Source organism: Stylophora pistillata, chromosome 5, assembly GCF_964205215.1.
Source record: "Stylophora pistillata chromosome 5, jaStyPist1.2, whole genome shotgun sequence".
Classification (NCBI taxonomy): Eukaryota; Metazoa; Cnidaria; class Anthozoa; order Scleractinia; family Pocilloporidae; genus Stylophora; species Stylophora pistillata.
In genome coordinates, this window is record NC_142523.1 from 33,855,510 (window position 1) to 33,876,491 (window position 20,982).

General features: G+C 39.0%; 3 protein-coding genes across 9 annotated transcripts in view; 2 read left to right on the forward strand and 1 right to left on the reverse strand.

The window, feature by feature from the left end:
• LOC111340907 (superoxide dismutase [Cu-Zn]-like) overlaps nt 1-7,720 on the forward strand; it is a 16,064-nt gene extending 8,344 nt beyond the window's left edge. Inside the window, exons 5-7 of one of the 5 annotated variants that reach the window (XR_016001407.1) lie at nt 1,547-1,664; nt 2,098-3,540; nt 4,838-4,974. Coding sequence is in view for 2 of the 5 variants with exons in the window: in XM_088760482.1 (XP_088616608.1) it covers nt 1,547-1,664; nt 4,838-4,963 (244 nt within the window). In the remaining 3 variants the exon portion in view is untranslated. Of the gene's footprint in view, nt 1-1,546; nt 1,665-2,097; nt 3,599-4,837; nt 5,213-6,794 lie in introns of those variants that run through there. The other 4 variants (XR_016001405.1, XR_016001406.1, XM_088760483.1 and 1 more) reach the window with 4 other exon arrangements.
• Nucleotides 7,721-9,043: 1,323 nt separating this feature from the next.
• On the forward strand, nt 9,044-13,814 carry LOC148731586 (uncharacterized). The gene is made up of 7 exons (XM_088760484.1): nt 9,044-9,215; nt 10,793-10,873; nt 11,422-11,522; nt 12,059-12,161; nt 12,599-12,668; nt 12,932-13,049; nt 13,533-13,814. The coding sequence occupies exons 2-7, from the start codon at nt 10,798-10,800 to the stop codon at nt 13,668-13,670; spliced, it is 606 nt and encodes a 201-aa protein (XP_088616610.1). The 5' UTR covers nt 9,044-9,215; nt 10,793-10,797; the 3' UTR covers nt 13,671-13,814.
• Nucleotides 13,815-14,098: 284 nt separating this feature from the next.
• Nucleotides 14,099-19,786, reverse strand: LOC148731587 (uncharacterized). 3 transcript variants are annotated; one of them, XM_088760487.1, is made up of 5 exons: nt 18,733-19,786; nt 17,677-17,884; nt 17,164-17,395; nt 15,596-15,752; nt 14,099-14,755 (listed from the first exon to the last, which is right to left on the reverse strand). In XM_088760487.1, the coding sequence occupies exons 3-5, from the start codon at nt 17,164-17,166 to the stop codon at nt 14,598-14,600; spliced, it is 318 nt and encodes a 105-aa protein (XP_088616613.1). In that variant the 5' UTR covers nt 17,167-17,395; nt 17,677-17,884; nt 18,733-19,786; the 3' UTR covers nt 14,099-14,597. The 3 variants fall into 3 exon arrangements, with proteins under 3 accessions (XP_088616613.1, XP_088616614.1, XP_088616611.1); XM_088760488.1 differs by lacking the exons at nt 17,677-17,884; nt 18,733-19,786 and having other exon boundaries at nt 17,164-17,667; XM_088760485.1 differs by lacking the exons at nt 14,099-14,755; nt 15,596-15,752 and having other exon boundaries at nt 17,170-17,395.
• Nucleotides 19,787-20,982: the final 1,196 nt, after the last annotated feature.

The window sequence follows — 20,982 nt, forward strand, 5'->3', positions numbered from 1 at the left end:
TAGCGCGTTTCAGTGATCAACATGGCGTAGATTTAATGCGAATTCATCAATGACGCTGTTAGTCAACTAATGAAAGGACTTTTAAATCACTGTTAAAGATAAGCCGATAAAAGCCGACCTAACCTGCCAAAAAAAAAAAAAAAAAACTTCCTGTGGACTTTGTTTAGAACAAAACGTAACCAAATAACGAGTGTGTTACTCTCATGCTATAACGCATTCTTTTTAACTACAGAGAAAGCATGCACAACAAAATGGGTAGCCCCCCTGGCTCAGTAACCATAAGGTATTTAGTTATGATTCACTTCTTCTTTACTTTCATTTCCCGCGCCACTTTTCTGACCCTGTCTCTCAATCGTTGTTTTGTTTTTATTTCTCACGACAGTAAAAGTAGGTTAAATAAGATCCAGTTCAGTACTAGACAAGGTAAAGGATATTACAAACCTCTTTATCCAGCGTGCAGAGGGATCCACGTGCGCCTTTCCTGCTTACGTACTCACATAACGTCATGTAACGCAATCTTATGACATCTCATAACGCGACACATTGGTGGGCTATTTACCTCTACCAGATAAAGTAGCTTAAAGTGTTTTACCGTTAGAGATAAATCTGCCTTAAACATCAGTGCAGACTTTCAGTTAAAAAGGGACCAGTTTTTTAGTTGAAATATATATATCTTTTATTATCATTGATTCATACAACACAGGTACATCACGATGGGACTTGAAAAGGGATTCGATGAGTGGTAATATTCAAGAATAGGCAACAGAGAACGTGCTGACAATTATATATAGACACTGTATGAAAAGAAAAGTTGAAAATGCATGCATGTGTAACTGTAAAAAGAATGTTAAGTTATATTTCTTCGCCTAAGACCTACATTGTTCCATGTAAGTAACACTCAGTATTAGTAGCAAAATTCCGTTTTTGGTATATTGCCCAGTCGAAACATATATTGATTTCTGTTGTGAAAATTGACTATTAATATGTCCTACGGTAGAAAATACCGATTTGTGGTAGTAAATACTCATTGTGAGTATTTACTCATTTTAAATACTCATAGTAAATACTCATTGTGAGTATTTAGTAGTAAATACGCATTTGTAGTAGCAAATACGCACTGTGCGTATTTACTAGGTAGCAAATATGCGCTGTGCGTATTTGCTAACGTAGCAAATACGCATTTGTAGTAGCAAACACGCACTGTGCTACGGTAGCAAATACGCATTGAGCATTTGCTACGGTAGCAAATACGCACTTATGGTAGCAAATACGCACTGCAATCTGACTCTCTCTCTCTCTCTCTCTCTCTCTCTCTCTCTCTCTCTTTCTCTCTTTCTCTCTCTCTCTTCCTTTCTTTCTTTCTTTCTTTCTTCCTTTCTTTTTTTAGCTAGTATCTCGTAAGGCCAGACGTGTTTTCCCGACGCTAACGCGTACGGCACTCTTACACTGAATGTTTTAAACCTTCTCGATAAAAGAGCGCATAGGACCCCCCCACGTCCCCTTCTAAGGGGCAGACAATAGACTGAATTACTTCTGTTGTTTTCAGTCATGTTAGTGACCAAGGAAACGTGTACTCAAATGAGAAGGGAATTATCAATGCGGAGATTGTTGACCACGTCGTGTCCCTCGTAGGGGAGTACTCGGTGCTGGGAAGATCTTTTGTGGTAAGCCGGAGCAACCTATTTACACGATTCAACTGCACGTCGCGTTTTTAAAAAATCTTATCGCCTGTTCTAATTGTTCTTTTGTTGGAAGCAAGGGAAGAAGCGAGAAAATGACAGTTTGGCTGGTGTGGTTGTTATGGAAATGTAGCGTAGCTTACCCTCATTTTTTTTCATTTGTCTGATCGCGATCATCTTTTTGCACACCGTCCTTCATTCAATTTTAGTAACAGCCACAGGCTTAATGCTTTGCAACTTAAGTGTGCTGCTTGTTCAGGGCGGCGCTTACTAAAAAATCCACATACTTCTAAAGGAAATGTGGCAGTAAGGTCCTGTGAACACGAATACCAAATCATTTTAAAATTATTTCTGGCTGTCTTGTTTTGATTAGAAAATTCAGGCTTACTCTTTGCAATCTTTTCTTCATTTTTGCAAGTACATCAATGTCACGGGCCCCTTCAAGATCTGAGTCGAAGGAAACTGCAGAAAGTTTGAACAACAATAGTTTGTTATTTGCAAAAAGATTAAGTCAAATTTTAGGGGTTTCTTAGTTTTGGTAAATATATATACACCTAATTGCAATAAGGTTGTCATAGAAAAAAGCAAAAAGCAAAAAGCCAAATAGGAATTAATAAGCCATGTGATTTATATTTGCGTATTTTAATAATTAAACAATTATTTAATAAGTCATTCACAATAACAAGACATAATTCTGTAATTCCGCGCTGGAAGATTCCGCTCACGAAACACCGATGTGTGTAACGAAAGGGTTCAAAATTATTACTTCAGTCGAATTGTCACTCATAGCCAGAGTTTCTGAAATACCCTTCGCAGTTTTCTGGTGAAATTTGCGCAAAAGCATGCAAGATAAACACATGTGGCTGAAGACAGCAACGGAAGGGAATGTCATTTCCCCGAATGAAGTGTTTGGCGTGGTGATAACTTCCCTCTATCAGATTGAAATCTGGGCTGTAATGTGGAAGGTATCTGACCAAAACTAATTAATTCCTATTTGGGTTTTGGGTTTTTGCTTTTTGCGTTTTTCTGTGACAACCTTATTGCAATTAGGTGTATGTATATATATTAGGTGTATGTATATATGTATATATGTATACACCACAGCCGTAATCAACTAGTTCAAATCTATCGAAAACAAACAACACTTCAGCTTCATCTGTTTTGACATTGAAGAGTTCTATCCATCCATCAGCCAAGACCTCCTGAACAAAGCACTCGACTTCGCCTCCAACTATGACATCATTACCACCGACGAAAGAAACATTATAATCCACGCTAAAAACTCCATCTTAACCCACAAGCACATACCCTGGCAAAAGAAAGGTAATACAACGTTCGACGTAACAATGGGAAGCTACGACGGCGCCGAAACATGTGAGCTCGTGGGAAACTTTCTCCTCTCCCAACTCCAGGATCTTAATATAAACGTAGGACTTTACCGAGACGACGGACTAGCCATTACAAACGCCACACCTAGAGACACAGAGAACATTAAGAAGGAAATATGCCGCATCTTTAATAACAACGGACTACGCATCACCATAGAAGCTAACAAACAAATAATCGACTTCCTAGACGTCACATTTAACCTTAACCGAAGCACTTATCAACCATTTACAAAACCGAATACTTCACTGCAATATGTTCACCGCGAGAGCAACCATCCGCCAACAACAACAAAAAACATTCCCGCCGGCATCAACAAACGACTGTCCTCCCTGTCATCTGACAAAGCATCCTTTGACCAAGCCGCACCCCCATACCAGAAAGCACTCGACAAAAGTGGATGCCACTACACCCTAAAGTACGAACCAGCCAAAACAAGCAAACGGAGAAACCGACAACGCAATATCATCCTCTGGTACAACCACTGTAAATTCAGGCCTGTACGGGATTCGAACCACTGACCTATTTTTCAGGTCTGATTTTCACTATTGCTTAATTAGTGCTTTACTGCGAAGGATCGTGCACATATACGTTTCATAACCGCAGTTCATATATATGTATTTCATATGTTTGTTGTTTGATTTATCATCTACGGGTTTATGTCGAATTAATTTGATGGCCTGCTCCCAGTTGGCTTGTTAGCTCAATTGGTAGAGCGCTGCACTAGTATCGCAGAGGTCAGTGGTTCGAATCCCGTACAGGCCTGAATTTTTTTCAGGTCTGATTTTCACTATTGCTTAAATAGTAATACTAAATATGTTAATATAAGTGGCGTAACCAATTGCAAGGAAGCAATGTGGCGAGCATTAAAAAAGGGAAGGCCCACTTTTTACTACAACTCTATACCGTAACAAAATCCCAAAACAAGGCCTTTGGAGCCCGAAAGGGCAAATTAGCAACAAAATCCCTGGAGGGGCCCTTAAATGATACTAATCATAATAAGATCCCTTGGCAGGGCCTCTGAGGCCAATCCACACCTAAAGGGCCGACAAAATCCAAGAAAAGGGCCTTTGAACGATCAATTAGTAGCGTCTAATTTAAGATGGAAAATTAATTATAGCAAATTCTATTTTTTGAATGAAATTCCTTTCTTTTACGTAAGAAGTTGTCCATCCTCGCAATTTTTTAAACTTTCTATATATATATATATATAGGAAGTCTATATATATATATATAGGAAGTCTGCGTTTCGATTTTTCCGTGTTACAGTATTCGATGCATAGAAGTAGAGCGCAACATATGCTGACTAAGCTTTCATCCCTACAAGCCTGTTTCGTGATTGATCACCCATTAGGGGATTTTTATCATCCCTTGGTGTATTCCCGGCGTAAGTGCTTCGTTTTGTGATGCTGCTCGTATAATGTTTTTTCCTCAATGGCAGCACAAACATTTTTTGTAGCATTATCTCCCCTACAAGATTATCGAATTCGTGCGTACTGTGGGCCCAAGACAAAATTTTTATACCCGGGGGGAGTGGGACCCATACCCCCTCCACATTACTGATGGAACATACTCTGCCATTGAGCTTCAGAGAACCGCTTTAGCGAGATAGGTCATGTATTCTGTATTTAGCTGGTAAGCTTCCAACGTCCTTTACCTAGTTAAGATCAGAAGGCTCGAAGGAGGAAGGAAGCCAAACTTGTTTAAGGGGAGCGATTTACAGTTTGATACTCTAATAACCAAGGTTTTCCTTTTTTCCTTTGGGCGAATAGGTCCATCAGAAAATTGACGATTTGGGCAAAGGTACTGGGCCAGCCAGAAAGGAGAGCTTAAAAACTGGAAACGCAGGCGCGCGATTGGGATGCGGTGTTATATTCTACCAGCCAACCCATTACTGAACCAGTCAAAGAAAAGATTCACAACCTTGTAATGCTACATAACGGCTCCTAACAAGTTAAAACGCTTATTTTGTAGACGTGGAATTTATCAAGTTAGCTTTTGAACACAAAAGAGTAGATTTAAAAGTGGTAACTTGAATAAATTTTTGTGAGTGTAATTTTTTTGAAAGGAAAACACAGAAAAAGAGATTGTGAAAAATACATTCAGTTTAGAGAATTATAGAAATAAAGAGTTATTGGAATGACTTATTTATGAAATATCAGTTTCTCTTTCATCCCATTTCGGAAAAATCCAACGGTTTAAAGTTCTTTTAATCTGATCATTTAAGCAGCTTGTAACAAAGAGTTCAAGATCTGGAAAAATTTTTACACCTGGAATCAAGTCTCGAGGCTTCCAAATATATTCCAGTTTCGGTACTTTCCGCTGATTTTCGACAATTTGAAAATATCGATATCTATCTTTTAAAGATTTTGATATTAAAAAATAGCTCACACGTGCTATTTCCGCCGTCAAGCCAAACCAGGTCGTCTTTCGACGAGCCCGTAAGGTGAATCAAAATACATACAACGTGTGACAATGCTAAGCGTTACTTTCCACCAAAACGTGTCAGCCAGACGGTATTTTATTTTATGTGCATTTCTTACAAGATGGGAAAAGCTAAGCGGATAGAGAAACGTAACACGCCAGCCGACCGGTTAAACGGGTGTCTTTTTACAGTACGTACAAAATAACCAACTGTTCAACATCGCAAGATATTTGTACTCTATTTGCGCGTCATTTGTACCTTACTGAGTGCAGTTAGATAATTTTGTACCAACGAAACTTTACTGATGGGCCGATATCAATCACAAACCCATCTCGCTCTTTTTGGAATTAAAAATGTCTTGTGTGAATTACTAGGCAAAGAAGAATTGTATTTTTGATTCTCTCAAGAGCACGGCCATCATTAACAATCGAATCTGCGAATAAACTGTTTAAATCAATGATTCCCCCAATCCTGGTTTACTGCAGTAGTGTCTTCTATAGATGTGGCAAAGGAAACGAAGAAAGTTTAGAATGTCTACAAAGGCGAGCTGGAAGAATAGTATTAAATAATGCCCATTTATCCACCGAACAGATGTTTACAAGCCTTGGTTGGGAAATTCTTGCCAAAAGAAGAGAAATCCACATCATTAATCTGGTAGAAAAGTGCCTTAAGGGAATGTCTCCAAGCCCCTGCCGGACTAATACTCATAGTCTTAAAATAAGTGGGGATAATTTGCTACCTTTCTATAATATCAAGAAATGGATAGATATTCTAGTCTTCTCGGATAAGGACGAATAAACCGTAGGCCCCGTCTTCTGCGGGGTTAGGGGTAGGAGACGTTAAATTCCCACGCACGAGATTACTGTGTGGTGGATGTCCTCCCCTGGGGTGGGATGGGAGGGAAGGTGAGATCGTTACATGGACTGAAGCGGCTGCCAGAGGCGCCTGATAATGCTGACCTCCGATCTCAACCTTATCATTGTAACTAGACACGTTTGTTGTTTAGAGTACTTAAGACTTTCTTTCTTCCTTTCTTATCTTACTAAATATTTTCAATCTAAAGGACATGATATTCATGACTATAATATTAAGAATAAGGACAGATTAGCTATTGACAGGGTTAAATTAGAATCAACCAAAAGAGCATTTTTTTTTTATATAAAGGGGCCGATATATTTAATTAATATCTATGACTCTAGTTCTAGTCTTCCTATCTCTCTTCATATATAGGTTCTTAGATTGTGTATGTGGCTTCTGTGATTCTTAAACACTTTCTTTTTTTCTTTTTTTTTTTTTTTCCGCAGGACCCATGTTGATAGCAGTTTTTTATAACTGAATTGGCCATCCTGCATAAATATGTTATTATTATCATTATTATTATTATTATTATTATTATTATTATTCTTTTGGCGGCTTTCGGATTTTTTGTGGAATTTTGTTTTTCAGTCTTAAAAACGCAACACAAAAATTTTAGTAACGTTGGTACACAGGCGTTTCAGCGGGTAGAATCGGCCTTCAGCAAAACATATTTCCGGCTGTAATGTTATTCAGATTTGACTTCGATGATATGAAAATCAATTGGCTTAATTAAAATACCTTTTTCGCCAAAATTTGGAAGCGTTCGAGGCAGGACTAGAATTCCTTAGAAGAAGGGCGAAATTAAGGCAATTTGCAAAATTTTGGCCAGTTTTCATTATCGCATCTGGGATTGCACTTGTATTGGTTAAACAGATTTACATCTTATACAAATGACATTAGCAACAGTGTGACCCATATAAGAAACATATACCGACGGTCTACCGTCAAAGGCATCGGAATTTAAATGAAAAAAAAAAAAAAAACAACCGTCTACCCTCCATTGAGACACTCTTTACTGTTTCAAAGAGCTTTACTTGATTTCGAAGCATCGTGTTCTTCAGTCTCAAATTAAAGGCTCGTGACAAATAGTCAAGGGTTTTTTATTTATTCAACGCTCGAGTCTAAATCTTAACATCTAGGGCACAAAGCTCTCAGCATCGATAGTGCTGATCCAAGCAGTAACTTGAAAACTCGTCACAAACAAATTTAGCTGAATAGAAAGAGCTGCTGGTGACGAAAATGAGACAGATCTGAAGGAGATTCAAGTCTTTTTGGGGGTTCAAGTTGTTTCTTTATCCAAAGTTCCTAAAGAAATCAGAAAATATTTTTCATCGTTTTTTGTAGTAGCCTTAATTTAAGAACAAGTCTCTAATTGTATTGGACCAAGGGGAACACTTAAATAAATGCGTCTAGTAAGCCTAACGGCCAGACTTGGCGCTTTTGTGACGAAAGTCAATGTCTCGTCATGAGATTTAGCTTATTGACTTTCAGCCCTAAGAGATATCATCAAAGAAATCTTTTGTTAGATTGATTAACCTGACTCCTTTGTTAAAGGAGCCTCCGGACTTAAAGAGGGTGAATTTCTAAAGAAACTATGGTGCTGCGTCGGTGGGGGAATATAACAAGGTAGTTTTGGTCTTATCAACTGAGTTGATAATGTAGATTAACCACTGTAAAAGAGTTTCAAAGCTGACGTTTCGAGCGTGAGCCCCTTGTCAGAGCGAAAGCCTGTTGAAGATCACTTTCGAAGGGAAATAAGAAGTGACGTAATGTGCTATTTAATGTTGAGAGCATACAAGTGTATATTTTAGTTCAGATCCTTGAGGAACACCACAATGACGTAAACTTCTTCGACAGTTGTTTGTGACCCTGTAATGTGAACGTTTGTGTTGTTAAAGTACAAACTGTGGAGAGAAAGTCATTCACTTTCTCAAACATCTTGAAAGACTGTTTTATATAATAAACTTTTCAGCCTCCAAAGATACCGCGAGAGAGTAATCGTCCACTCTTGTTGGCTTGTGTGTTGGTAGCAATTATTAATGTTGCAAGCTAGGTCGAATATCGCTCACGAAACCTGTATTAGAAAGCCTGCTCCTCCAACGTGTCTCGCGATGTAGGTTGTCATTCAAGACCTTCGTATAACTTCCTCAAACGTTCTACTGAACCTGCGGATTGCATTACTCCCGTCATCGCTCGTAAAAGCTTGTGCGCGTAATTTTGGCGATTTTGAATTTTCAACGGTAATATTTATAATTTGAATCGATTACTCTTGCAAGAACAGAGGTTAGGGTGGAACATTTATAGTTACGCGGAAAATGAGAAATATCAATATCGATCGAAAGTGTCAACCGGGAAGTTTTATCTACTGTGATAGATTGATGAGCAACCCTTTACTCCCACAATCTCATGATGAGAACGATCTTCGTAAACTCACTAAGGAGCAACTAATATCTTTATTGTTGCAATCACCAAAGCCAATTCCTATATTTCAGATCAACCGACTCATTAGCAATTCTCCTTAATGTCCGCCATACAACTCTTGTGAAGCTAGTTTGGAGAATTTGGTACTGGATTAGCTAATAATCCCCTAATTGATACTTTTCTTTATTCTCTTCACTTGTCTGCTTGATATCGTATTGATTTTGTAAGGAGAAAGTCTGTCTTGGTCGATCTGGCGGTATAGGGTTCACAGGTCAGAGAGCAGAAATGCGTTCCGTGCGCGGAAACCAGCCACCTTGAAATACCTGCTAGTCATCGATATTTAGATACACGGGAAGTGGCACGAACAACCAGCTATATAACAGACCTCACAGACAGTTGAATAGGCAAGAACGTGTTGTATTCAAGCTCTAAAGTTCATCTCGCAGGTAAGACTTAATTCTTTTCTCAGATTTTAAATAAGACTACTACAAAAAAGTGTTTGAGGTGAATTTTTTTCGATACATGTCCAAGGTGGGTTGTGCCGCTTCGCAACGTCAATTTCTACATTCTGGCCAAATTTTTTTACTAAAAGAATCAGAATTTGAATGTCTTCAACGTTTATTGGAAGAAGAAGAAAACGAGGGGCCTGAAAAGTTTAATATTGATTTGCAAAATGAATAAAGATAGTCCATGCTTACGTTCCTGGTGATAAGGATATCTATTGGTCTGCATGTATAAGGTAAAGAGAAATAATTTAAACTACGCTTTTAGTCCGATGTAATCCTCAGAGGCAAGAGTTACACGATGGTTATGGTTCATGTTACATTTTGAATTCATTCCGCGAACTATCGGGAATGGAATGTTGTACTGAAACAAATATTTTTGTACTTAGATAAATATTTTTCTACTGGAGTAAATATTTTTGTATTTGAATAGATATTTGTGTACTGGAATGATTACTTTTGTATTCCAAGCGTGGGTCACTGTAGGAATCATTTGACCTAATGCGTGATTCCTGCCTCTTTTGTAGCCAATGATTCATGATTCATTTACATCTTTTTTTCGACACTCATGATTCATTTGAACAGTAGCGCGTAATTCATTACCCCTAAGTTTTAAGCACGAACATTTATGATTTCTTTTTTATCTAACCGCTATGATTCATCACTCTGACAGGATTTCGCTTTCGACCCCCAAATCCTAAGCTCGCTATCTTTGAAACTCGGCTTAAACCCGTAAGGAGACGACATGTGTATAAGCATTCGATGGATTACTAGCTTTTTAGCTAATCCCGTTCCTAAACATAAATATAGTGGAAATCTTTCAAACTTACTCTAAACCACTACTTACAACGAACATGAATACTTCCTCGAGGGAAACACAAACAGCCGTTTTTTTCTTCGTTACCATATTCAACAACTGTTTACAGAATTATCCGCCAATAGCTACCGACACTGAGGTGAATAGTGGTGTTATTATATACTAAAACAGTGAAATAATAAATCGCAAAAGATGATTTTAACTCATTTATTCCAGCAATAATTACAATATTTTCGGGCGGTTGCGCGGAGGTGAATGACAAAGGATATGTGAAGTATACCAAACTCTAGACTTTCTCAAAGTCGTTCGCTTGGTTTTCTGTTCTGGTGTGGTAGGACCCGCTTGCTACCGCTCGCTCGGCTCGCGCTTCGCGCTCACGCGACGCGCTCAAAAGCGCGACTTGTGAGCAAGTCTAGCCAAACTCTTATTGGCTACTGAGTGGCCAATAAGAACGCTTCTTTGACGCTTTCCATTGTTTTAGTATTTAATAATAACTTTAGAGAAATATTTAATATCATAGAAAAGGAAAATCGCTTGCCAAGCCATTGAATCTCTTAAATAACATTCAATCGTGATTTTTTGAAAATGTTCCTCAAAAAATCACTCGTGCCCAAAAACAACGGAACAGACTCGCTTTGATGCACTTTCCTATGCATCTTAGTAAAGTAACGGAAGTCACAGTTAGAACTTTTAAAATTCATAGGAAAAATGGTTCTTGTTTTCACTTGGGCTCTGATCGTTGTGGCAACAGTAGCTGCTGACCAGGTTTATGGATGTTATCATGGTAAGTAAACCGAGCACACGTCAGTCGGTCAATATGTAAGTTAGTACGTCGATAGGTTTTTGGTGAACCAGTCAGAAAGTCAGTCAATGTACCGCGGTCAATCAGTCTCATGGTCTGTCGGTGAATCAGTCCGTCAGCCAGTTGGTAAGTCAATCAGAAAGTCAGTTAAAGAGTCAGTCACTCCGTCAACCTTTTCAATCGGTTTATGAGTCAGGTCATTTGATTAGTCTGTCAGTTTGTCGTTTTTTCAGTTTTTCAGTCCGTCCCTCAATTAGTCAGTCTGTCTACCAGTCAGTCTGTTTATCAGTCAGTCAGTCAGTCAGTCGGTCTATCTGTCAGCCAATCAGTCAGTCAGTCAGCGAATCGGTCAGTCAGACTCTTCGTTAGTCAGTCTGTTTGTCAGACAGTCGGTCTGTTTGTCAGCCAGTCAGTCAGTTAAGCAGTCAGTCAAAGAATAGTGACAAATCCACCTTTCAACAATTCATCGAAGAAAACAACGTTTTGATGGTGCCACAATTTCTAAGGTTTAGTCATCCCTTCTCTTTTAGGCGCACATGTGGTAAAAGCTATGAGTTTTATCGCTCCTAATTCCCAGCCCCCACCCGGCACAAAGACTCCTGTGAGGGGAACAGTCAAACTGACGCAACCGGTAAGGTGATCTGGTGACAAGCATCGTATCGCCTCCTCTTGATCAATTGTTATTCATGGGCCGAACGCCGTACTATTTGGCGTGGGACTCTAGTCCGCGTGCTAGTGATTTTATATCACTATTAAATCTAAATCCATGACAACATTCCTTCAGTCGACGAATGGAGCACTCACTCTTTGAATTTGTTTAGGTTATTCAAAAGCATGTGCTAAAAAGCAAGGAAATTTTGGAATTATTATCCATCAGACAACCCAATTTTTTCACATTTTAATCAGACTATCGAACCTTATTTGGGTCGCAGGTCGTGCCACGAAAACCAGTGTTATCTCGACGGCCAATCAGAATCATGGGAAATATCACAAGGAACCAATAAGATCTTATTATCAAAATAAACGATCCGAAGCGCGGGAAATGCACGTGAACAAGTCGCGTTGGGGTTCAGTTTTGCATTTGATTGGTTGAGGGGGTGGCACGTGTTTCATAGACCAATCACGGACTCAGTTGAGGATTGCTGTATTGCTTCTGTCCTTTTGCAGCGGTATGGAGGCTTAACATGCATAGAAATAAATATATCAGGTCTTGGGCCTAACACCACTCACGGCTTTCATGTTCACGAATATGGAGACACTTTAACGGAAGGTACGTAAAAATGGCATTGGGAATTAATTGACTTGAATTCCAAAACAACAAATCAAAGTACCTTTGAAGATAAAATTGACTCAAATTAAAACTTGCAAACTTGTTTTAGAAGTTTTTTCAAACTTTGGGTCTTGTTAAGGTGCTTTTTGGGTCAACGGAACAGTTTTCGTTTCGATTTTGACGGGCAATCAAACAAGGACACGTAAGCATGATAGGCGAGAAATATACGAACAGACTGACGAATGAAGTTCAAAGACTTCAGAAAACCAATGGCTATCGTCATTGGCATGTATCGGCATGTATCGGCATGTATCGGCATGTATCGGCATGTATCGTGAAACGCTTGTCTGACCCGACATGTTCAAAACCACTTGAAAGTGAAATATGCGGTGATATCTTGAATTAATCGTAAATAATTATGATTATATTTTTCTTAGGATGTCAGAGTACCGGCGGCCATTACAACCCTTTTAACCTTTTCCATGGAGCGCCTCAAGACCAGCTTCGGTAAGTTACCGGTCAGTATGTATCACGGAGGGTGGGGATGGAGAGATTTTGTTTTTGTACAATACAATTTACCGGATCCTTAGCCTACGTGTAACCGCACCCTTCCCCCATCCGTTTCCCCACGGGGGAAGTGTGTGGCTACGCGTAGGCTACCTGATCCTACCATAAGGCTGTGTAATAATTATACTGTATCTTTAGGCTTTGGCTGAGAAGTGTAAAGACTGTATAATGGAAAGTAAGATCTTTTTGTTTCTCATCCGCAGCCATGTTGGAGATTTGGGTAACCTTGTTGCAGATGCGAGTGGAACTATCAAAGCAAAGTTTTCCGATCATCTGATTTGTATTGTTGGACCCTTGTCGGTTTTAGGACGAGCGTTCGTGGTAAGCTCTTTTGTCAATTACGTCGACTACTTCTCGATCGAGAATCGGAAACTTAAAAAAAAAAATAATAATAATAATCGCACCGACCGATCAGAACAGGAAAAAATGATCGCGTGGGGCCAATGAGATCTTCGTATAAAAACAATCAAATCAAATCCTTGAAGCGCACGAAATTTCGGACGAGTAGGTCGCAATTGGTTCCAGCTCTTCAATTTTATTGGTTAAGAGAGTAGCACAAGTGTTTTTTAAAGGAAAAAGGCGGAGCCGCAAAAACGGGCAGCTGATATCCGAAAGAAGAAACCTTTATTTCCGTCCCAAGCCTTAAGCGGCCCTCCTGTTCTTTGCGGTTCCTCAGCTCGAACTCTTAAAACACACACATAGCTGCCAACTAATAATCTGCGAAATGTCCAGTTTTCTTTAGCAACGCCCAAAACGATCGCATGTTTAATTATTTTAAGACCTTTTAACTTTTGTCGTTCCCAGATCCATCAGAGACCTGACGACCTCGGACGAGGGGTTGGTTCAGCTAGAAGAGACAGCTTGATTACTGGTAACGCAGGCGCTCGTTTAGGATGCGGTGTTATCTTTCTCGCGCCGGTAATGAGCCGGGATTTAAATTAAAGTAAAAAAACTTTGGTTGCAATCGCCGAGAAGATATTTGAACTTTTTTTGCAATCGCTAAATTTTGTATGAAAGTTGAAAGACAGTAATAAATTAAGTATTTTATTCGTGATTGTCAAATTAAAGAAATTGGTATCTCTCAGATCATGTTGGTAATCTTTCTTAAAAGTAACAGAGAGTTGAAACTGTTCACATGCTATTTCAAACTACCTTGTTCTCTTTCCCTCCCCTTGGTTCATTCTAAAGTGCGTGTCCTTTGTACAGGTAATAACGTGCTTTCTCGTACAATTTAGTGTTTATAAGCAAGAGCAAATTTTTCAAAGAAAACACAATTTACAACTGCTTATTTACACCAAATTTTCTTGTCTTGGGAAGATTTACTTGTTCCTATTAACACCAAATTGCACTCAAAATCATATTATTATGTCCTATTCACGTACACTTGTTTTCAGCCAATCAGACGCGCGTATAGAATGAATTTTTTGCATGTATATTATCAGATAAGTTAGCCAATAATGTCCACAGATTTTAACTTGGCATTGGAAGTTGGCGGGGACTCTTTCAGGACTTTCAGGTACTTTTTCATTCGGGCTTTTTTGTAGCAAATTTGCCACTTGTTTTTGTTTTGGAACTAGCATCTTTCGATGTTTTCATTTAAAGCAAAATTTTGCTTTGATTTAAGAAGTTTATTACATCTCTAACTGTGAAGTTTGACTCGAGCCTCTACTTCGAAAACGGATTTTTTAACAACGAGGATTTGCCATCAAAAAGAATTACACAACAAGAAAATAACGAGTGTCTAACAAAGGAGTCTGGAACCGACTCTTTACTCTACTCTAGTGCAGTTAATGATACGGTTTTATCCGGTAACTCCTTGACTTTTTTTGCTTAATATAAGTCTCTTGGTGTCTTAAGAGTGACTCCCCTTTAATAATCGTCCCCGTTGCTTGTGGGTTCCTGATCAGTTGTCCTTTTTTGACTAGCTCCGTTCAGCTTGGGCTCAAGCTCGGTTCTGTTCATAAACCTCTTTGTGTACATGGTGATCACGCGCTTCTTAAACACGAATGAAATGCAGACGATGACACCTGTCAATTAAATGAATAACATAAATCATTCCGAGAGATTGACAACGGGAGACTGGGGATGGCTTTACATGATCACAATGTATAGGCTAATTTACAATGATGTCATCGTGACGTTAGCATAGCAATGTGACGATAGATGAAAATGGGATATAACATAAAAACTGTTATTATGTGAAAGTCCTAACATGAGGAAAATCCAAATGAAGAAGCCAGAAAACACTACAGAAATGGCAAAACGGTAAAACTAACTTCACACGAGCCACTTGCCAGCGAGCACCGTATTTCTTCGAATATTATACGTGCCTGGGCAGTTATTTATAATTTCGGTGAAAAGATGGGGGCGCCTTTCTTGGAAGGAGGGCGCTTAATCGAAGGAGGCGCTTTTTAAATTAGCACAGAAATAGGAAAGAAATCAAAGAGCAAATGACACGCATCATCAAAGAAGTCCGCAAGCACATGGAGATAGACTAACAGGAACGGAAAAGAAACTTTTCTTCTGTACTAGAAACAGGTTTTGCAAATATCCCTGCTGTTAAAGAAAGCGAAGGTAGCTAGAACCTTTGTTTTCGTAATAGGCCATTTTACAGTTGTGTACTTAGTTGCCAAGCCTTTGATTCAGAGTGAGGCTGAAGGTGACCTTGTTGTGATAGAGACCTGTATCTAGTTAGCATGATAACAAAGTGATTTACATTTGAAAGGCAGCAAGGTTTGTATCATAACAAGGTAAACCCCAGCCTCACTCCCATTCAAAGGTTTGGCAACCAAGCACACAACTATAAAATGGACTATTGTTATATTTGTTAGAGACTGAGTCACAGAATCCATTCCAAAGATATTCACCTTGGCAACTGTTGATTTTGACGTATGGGTATTCCAAATATGGAGTAGGATGAAAAGCCATCACAGGTCCCAGGATCCAGGTTATCCCTATGGTAACCGTCCAAATTAGCACGGTCTGAGGGAGGGTGGCACGGTTTTGGAGGGCTGTCGAATTACCCTGTGATGAATAGTTAAAATGTCATATCCTGTTACGGTTATCACAATATAAAAATCTGCGCAACATATGTAAGTGGAATATAATTTCAACGTTACCTTGTCTAACCTGTAGAGCAGGCGTAAATTTGGAGAGCGGGTACTCGGTATTTTCTTGCTGAAAATTATAGCTGCCATCTTTGATTTTTACAGCAGCGAAAGGTTGGGAAGAGAAAAATATTTTTTCCCCAACGGGGTGGGCGACGGCCAAAAGCAAAGAGAGGGGAGGAGAGGGGCAACTGATATCTGTACCTGCTGGTTCTTAGCAATAGCTGTGCAAGCTAAAGCGACGGCGACAAATTAAACAGAAGCGATGATAAAACTGGCGGCACTTCGGCATAATAGCGAGCTGGATGGAACGGCAGTCCACAGTTATGTTCGTTTCCTAAAAAAGGGTAATTTTTTGAGTAAAAAAACCATCTCGGTTTTGGTGCACTTCTGCACCTTAAATGATAAGCATAAATACTATGCCAATCAGTGTTTGGAATGATTAAAACGTTCCGTCACTGTTGTAAGTCACACGACAAACAATCAATTAATAAGTTGGTAAATAACTCATCCAACAGCCTTTTCCATGCTTTTAGTCAGCCGTAACACGAAGCGGAATAGTAAACGGCACGATATCAGCGAAAGAGTAAAAAAAAATACGCGGGAGCTTCGGAGTTCACAGTGCGATCCCACTAAAATCTCCTTCGCCTTTTCACTCCCCTACTACTGTCGCACTGTTAAAGCGCCTCGCTCCATCAATTGTATCCTGGAGCAGGCAATCATTTAATTGATCACTCATGAAAATTCAATCAAGCAATAAATTAAAGCAAGCAAGCCAACAAGTCTTTTTCTGTCGCAAATTTGTTATATTTAGCATGGTTAAACATGCTTGACGCGTGTGCATGCTGGGCTCATGCATACGAAACTGCACTTGCACGCTTGTTCGTGCGCGTATGTCGAGGGCTTGTCGGGTAAAGAACCCACTGGTGTCATTTTTAGATGGAGAAGAAGAACTTTGTTTGAGTAACCGTAGGAAAGAATGTTCTCTGTTGAGACTTGTTTATCAAACTCAAAAGGTATTTGAAATAAAAGCAATGCGGTTTGGTTTATCAGCGTTCTCTAAGACTGCGTGGCAAAATTTTCCACTCGAGAAAGGACATACGAACGTCAGGCAGAAACGAAGTTTTGAAAGCCTGGAATTGTTTAGAGGCTCTTGATTGTTAAACAAATTCTCCTTGTCAGCAAAAGGTAAAAAAGGTAAAATGTAAAGGGGTAACCGTGTTACCTGAAAAGAATGAGGAGATACATATACCACTAACAACGACGTTAAACTGTTCTGAGGTTTTTCTTTAATTAATGTAATCAAAGAAATTTTAACCAACACATACCATGGCCACTTGTCGTAGTCAATGCGCAGCAATTACCCAGCTCCTTACGGAGAGAGTCGCAGTAACAGTGTTTCCAATGGGGCTGTCTTGCGGTATGAAAGACCAAAAGTGACGCTGTACTTGCACGATGCTTCATAACCATTGCAAAACTTTCCAACGCCATACATTTTCTCCAAATTCTGCATCTTTGAGCAAAGTGCACTCTGGTTTGTCTGGTTTAGTTGACAAGGACCTGGGAACAAGAATGAAAAATCTTCGGTCTGGGGAATCACTTGGTCAGGGGGGCCGGAAGGGGATCTGTCAGAGTATAAAGGGGACTATAGAAAATTGACTGCCAATTAAATACCAAAAAAGGGGTGGGGGGGATAATAAGCATATTACAGAGCCTTAGAGGGGAGATCAGGTATATTTTATAGTGACATAGCCAAAAGCTTCCAAGAACCCCTCCCTTGATGTTAAAAAATGATCAGTCCCTTCCCTCCCCCTGATGATAAGTAATGATCAGTCCCTCACCTGTTTTTATCTGTGGTGGTGATGTGGTAGTTGATGTTGTAGAGACTCTGATGGTGACGCTGCTGGAATCGTTGTCATTGACTGTTGGGTTATCGACGGAAGTGGCATCACCGTGGATTTTCGCCGTTAACCATAACATTCACCACCCCACTGAGACTCTCCAGTAATGTAGCGCCATACCTATTGGCTCACGGAACTTTACAACTGACTGTGCGGAAGAATCTGGCCGGACTGCATTGAACAGTATACGGTTTTTCAGAGAAATTTTCGTAGATGCGAGTAAACTCTTGAACTATTACAAAAAAAGAAAAACAAACAAACAAAAAACCGAAATATTTTCCGTTCTTAAGAAATTGCCGAGGAAAACTGGACTGTCTTATTCAGGAAATGCTATTTATTCGTGAACAGAAACCGAAGTTAAACACGCAGTCGGACTCAATACTTGCAAAAGTATTTATTCAAATATATACCGCACGCACTGACACGTCAAACACTAATGATACTAATGTACTCTATCACCTTTGTTTTTATTTAATCTCGAAACTACAACTAACACCCCTACTTGATAATGGGGTCAAGATGACTTCGAAACGTCGTAGTTTTATTCTTGTAATATTTATTATCAAACTAACAACAACAACAAAAAGCAATAACAAAAAGAAACAAATTTCGTGTATCATTGCCTGGGGAGTACTTCAAAATGTTTTGTGCGGAGTGCGCTTCCCTTCTCGAGACTAACACCCTCTAACTCCAAGAAGTGATTAACATGTAACTTCTCCCTATATTATCCATACATCATCCACCAAACAGGTAAGGAGAATACTCAAAATGATCTGGTAAAAGCTGTTATCTTGATCTAACACCAAATCCTCGTTAACTCACAAGGAAATATGTAGCAGCTAAAGGGGAGAATTACGTACCGATCAGATTTTGGGAGACCCTTTCTCTTCTTATATAACACTTTCCATGACCATTACGTCATCGACTAGGCTATGAAAAGCTGCATCCGTTTGTTATCTTAATGCATATTGTAATGATTGAAAAAACTAGATTTACCTGATAAGAAAACGCCTTGAAATAATTCACTTTGAACTCTCCAGTGTTTTCGAATGGATCCATCCTTTGACCAGGCTCTCAAACATCAACTCAAATTTTTCTTCGCTCTTTTTTATATTTTATCTCCTGAAAAATAAATTTACCTTGATATGAGGGGGATAAATAAAACTTAACGCCTAAAAAGGATTGAAATCGTTGAGCGCCCGATCGCGTGTGTTAGCCAATTGGACAAATAACTCCTTTTTATCGTCAGCAGGTAAAAGTGAATCAAAATTTAGGAAAGGCGGTCTGAAAACTGTGAACGATCTCCACCCTCACAGAACGAAACGAAAACCAGTCAGACGCAGCTGTTGCAAAGGCGAGAATCTTGAAGCTCAATAGTTAGCTAATGTTGTGTAGGGAACGTCTTTTCGGGAAAGAAAATGTTGAAATCCATCGTTTGGTTATTCGCTTCATCTAAAGACTAGTTTAAAGCGTAGGAAAAAGAGCAATTTTTTTTCTTGGAAAGTATCATCATGAAAACTTAAAAAATAATTTTAGCTGAATTCGTTTACTGACCATGCTATTATGTTACAAGCGCCATTATATGATATATCTTAGTTGTATTTCAAACGTCAGTCGCAAACTTCAGGCATCAAGTGTTTTTCAGTGGAACAGGTTACTGAACAACTCAAAACAACTCATCGTTTTCTATATAGAGGCTCGTTAGATTGAAAATCTCAATAACAATGTCGTAAGCTTTTGACTGGCAAAATTCCTTCAAAAACTGTTTTCTATGACAATGAAAAGAACGTAAAAGAGAAAAGGGCTCGGAATAGAGATAAATAACACAATTTTCACCGAGAAACAAAAAGATATGAGAAAGTAATGAATTAGCTAGGGATTTGAGGCGATAATTTGTTTGTTATTTGTTTCCTTAATCATCCGTAATCAGATTTGGGGATTTTAGGCGAATGTTTGATGATGTCGAATTCAGGAAACCATAATTTAAAGCACAGGAAAGCAGTGTTAATTTGGATCAATGTCTCGGTACCAAGAGGTGGGTTCTATTACCGTCATCTACTCGGGTTCTCTCTATGAGGATCGAGGAACTCTATTAAGGTGGTATCCCTCAAACAGTGACTTGTCATTGAATCAATAACCTGAAGACGTCGCTAGGGAGTGAAAAAAGTACATGCACTTTTTTAAAAATGTACATTTTGGTAATTTTCTTTGGCTGTCGTACCATCAGCTTTTATTTTTGCGTTTTGAAGTTACAGTATTTGTCACCTTTCTTTCGTGATATGTCGGAACGTCAAGAACTACAAAATTAACATCAAACAAAAGCTCTTATTTCGTGTTCGCAAGTGGAAGGTTGGTCCATCAATTAACTGACAAATTAAAAGCTAACTAATGTAAAAAAGTAAAAGATTTATGAATTGCAGTGAGATATATTGTTAAAAGAAAACGGATGGATATTCCTGGAACTTGACCATTTGAATCACGGTTTCGCTAGATTTCCGTCTAAACCCACTCTTCATTATCAATACAGTTATATGATAAAAGAATACAGGGGCAAAAATAACAGTTTATCTTTGGGATTAAAACTTTGTCTTAGAACAGTTTTGGGGTTGTACGGAAATCTTTCCAATTTTTTCCAGTTTTGACCATGAAAGAACCAAATACGGTATAAAGGCTGATAGTTTCGAAAGAAATTAACTGTTTGGGGCTGCGTCGGTGGGAGTAACGAAATAATTTGGATATATCAACAAAGTTGAAATGGTAAATTGGCCACCGTAACGATTACAAAAGCTGACGTTTCGAGCGTTAGCCCTTCGTCGGAGCGAAGGGCTAACGCTCGAAACGTCAGCTTTTGTAATCGTTACGGTGGCCAATTTACCATTTCAACTCTGTTGATATATCCAAACTCAAATACGGTATACTCCAGTCCAACTTTAAGCTCAAGTTCATTCAGTGCTAAAATCTTTACAAAGAATATTTTTATAACATAAAGTAAATGTGGGGGAAGGGGAACCTCAAGAAACCCTATGGTTTATATAAGGGCCTCTTTACACCACCCCGGGTTTCTTTTTAACACGAGTTAAATCGCAACGATGGGTACGAACCCTTTGGCAATCTCATTTTTAATTTGTACGCATTCACATGACAATAATATTTAAGTCCTGCTTATCCGGGTTTATTCTAGCTTAGCTGGGTTGACTCGACTAAAATGGGTAAGATTTTCCTAATTTTTTCAAGTAAACTTCACCT

Bases quoted from the DNA above. Each gene is read 5' to 3' on its own strand.
- LOC148731586 (XM_088760484.1), top strand. From the start codon at position 10,798: ATGGTTCTTGTTTTCACTTGGGCTCTGATCGTTGTGGCAACAGTAGCT. The intron at 10,874-11,421 runs GTAAGTAAACCG...CTTCTCTTTTAG, and splicing joins GGTTTATGGATGTTATCATG to GCGCACATGTGGTAAAAGCT. The intron at 11,523-12,058 runs GTAAGGTGATCT...GTCCTTTTGCAG, and splicing joins CAGTCAAACTGACGCAACCG to CGGTATGGAGGCTTAACATG.
- LOC148731587 (XM_088760485.1), bottom strand. From the start codon at position 17,815: ATGTTATGGTTAACGGCGAAAATCCACGGTGATGCCACTTCCGTCGAT. The intron at 17,396-17,676 runs GTGAGGGACTGA...TCTTGTTCCCAG, and splicing joins ACCACCACAGATAAAAACAG to GTCCTTGTCAACTAAACCAG.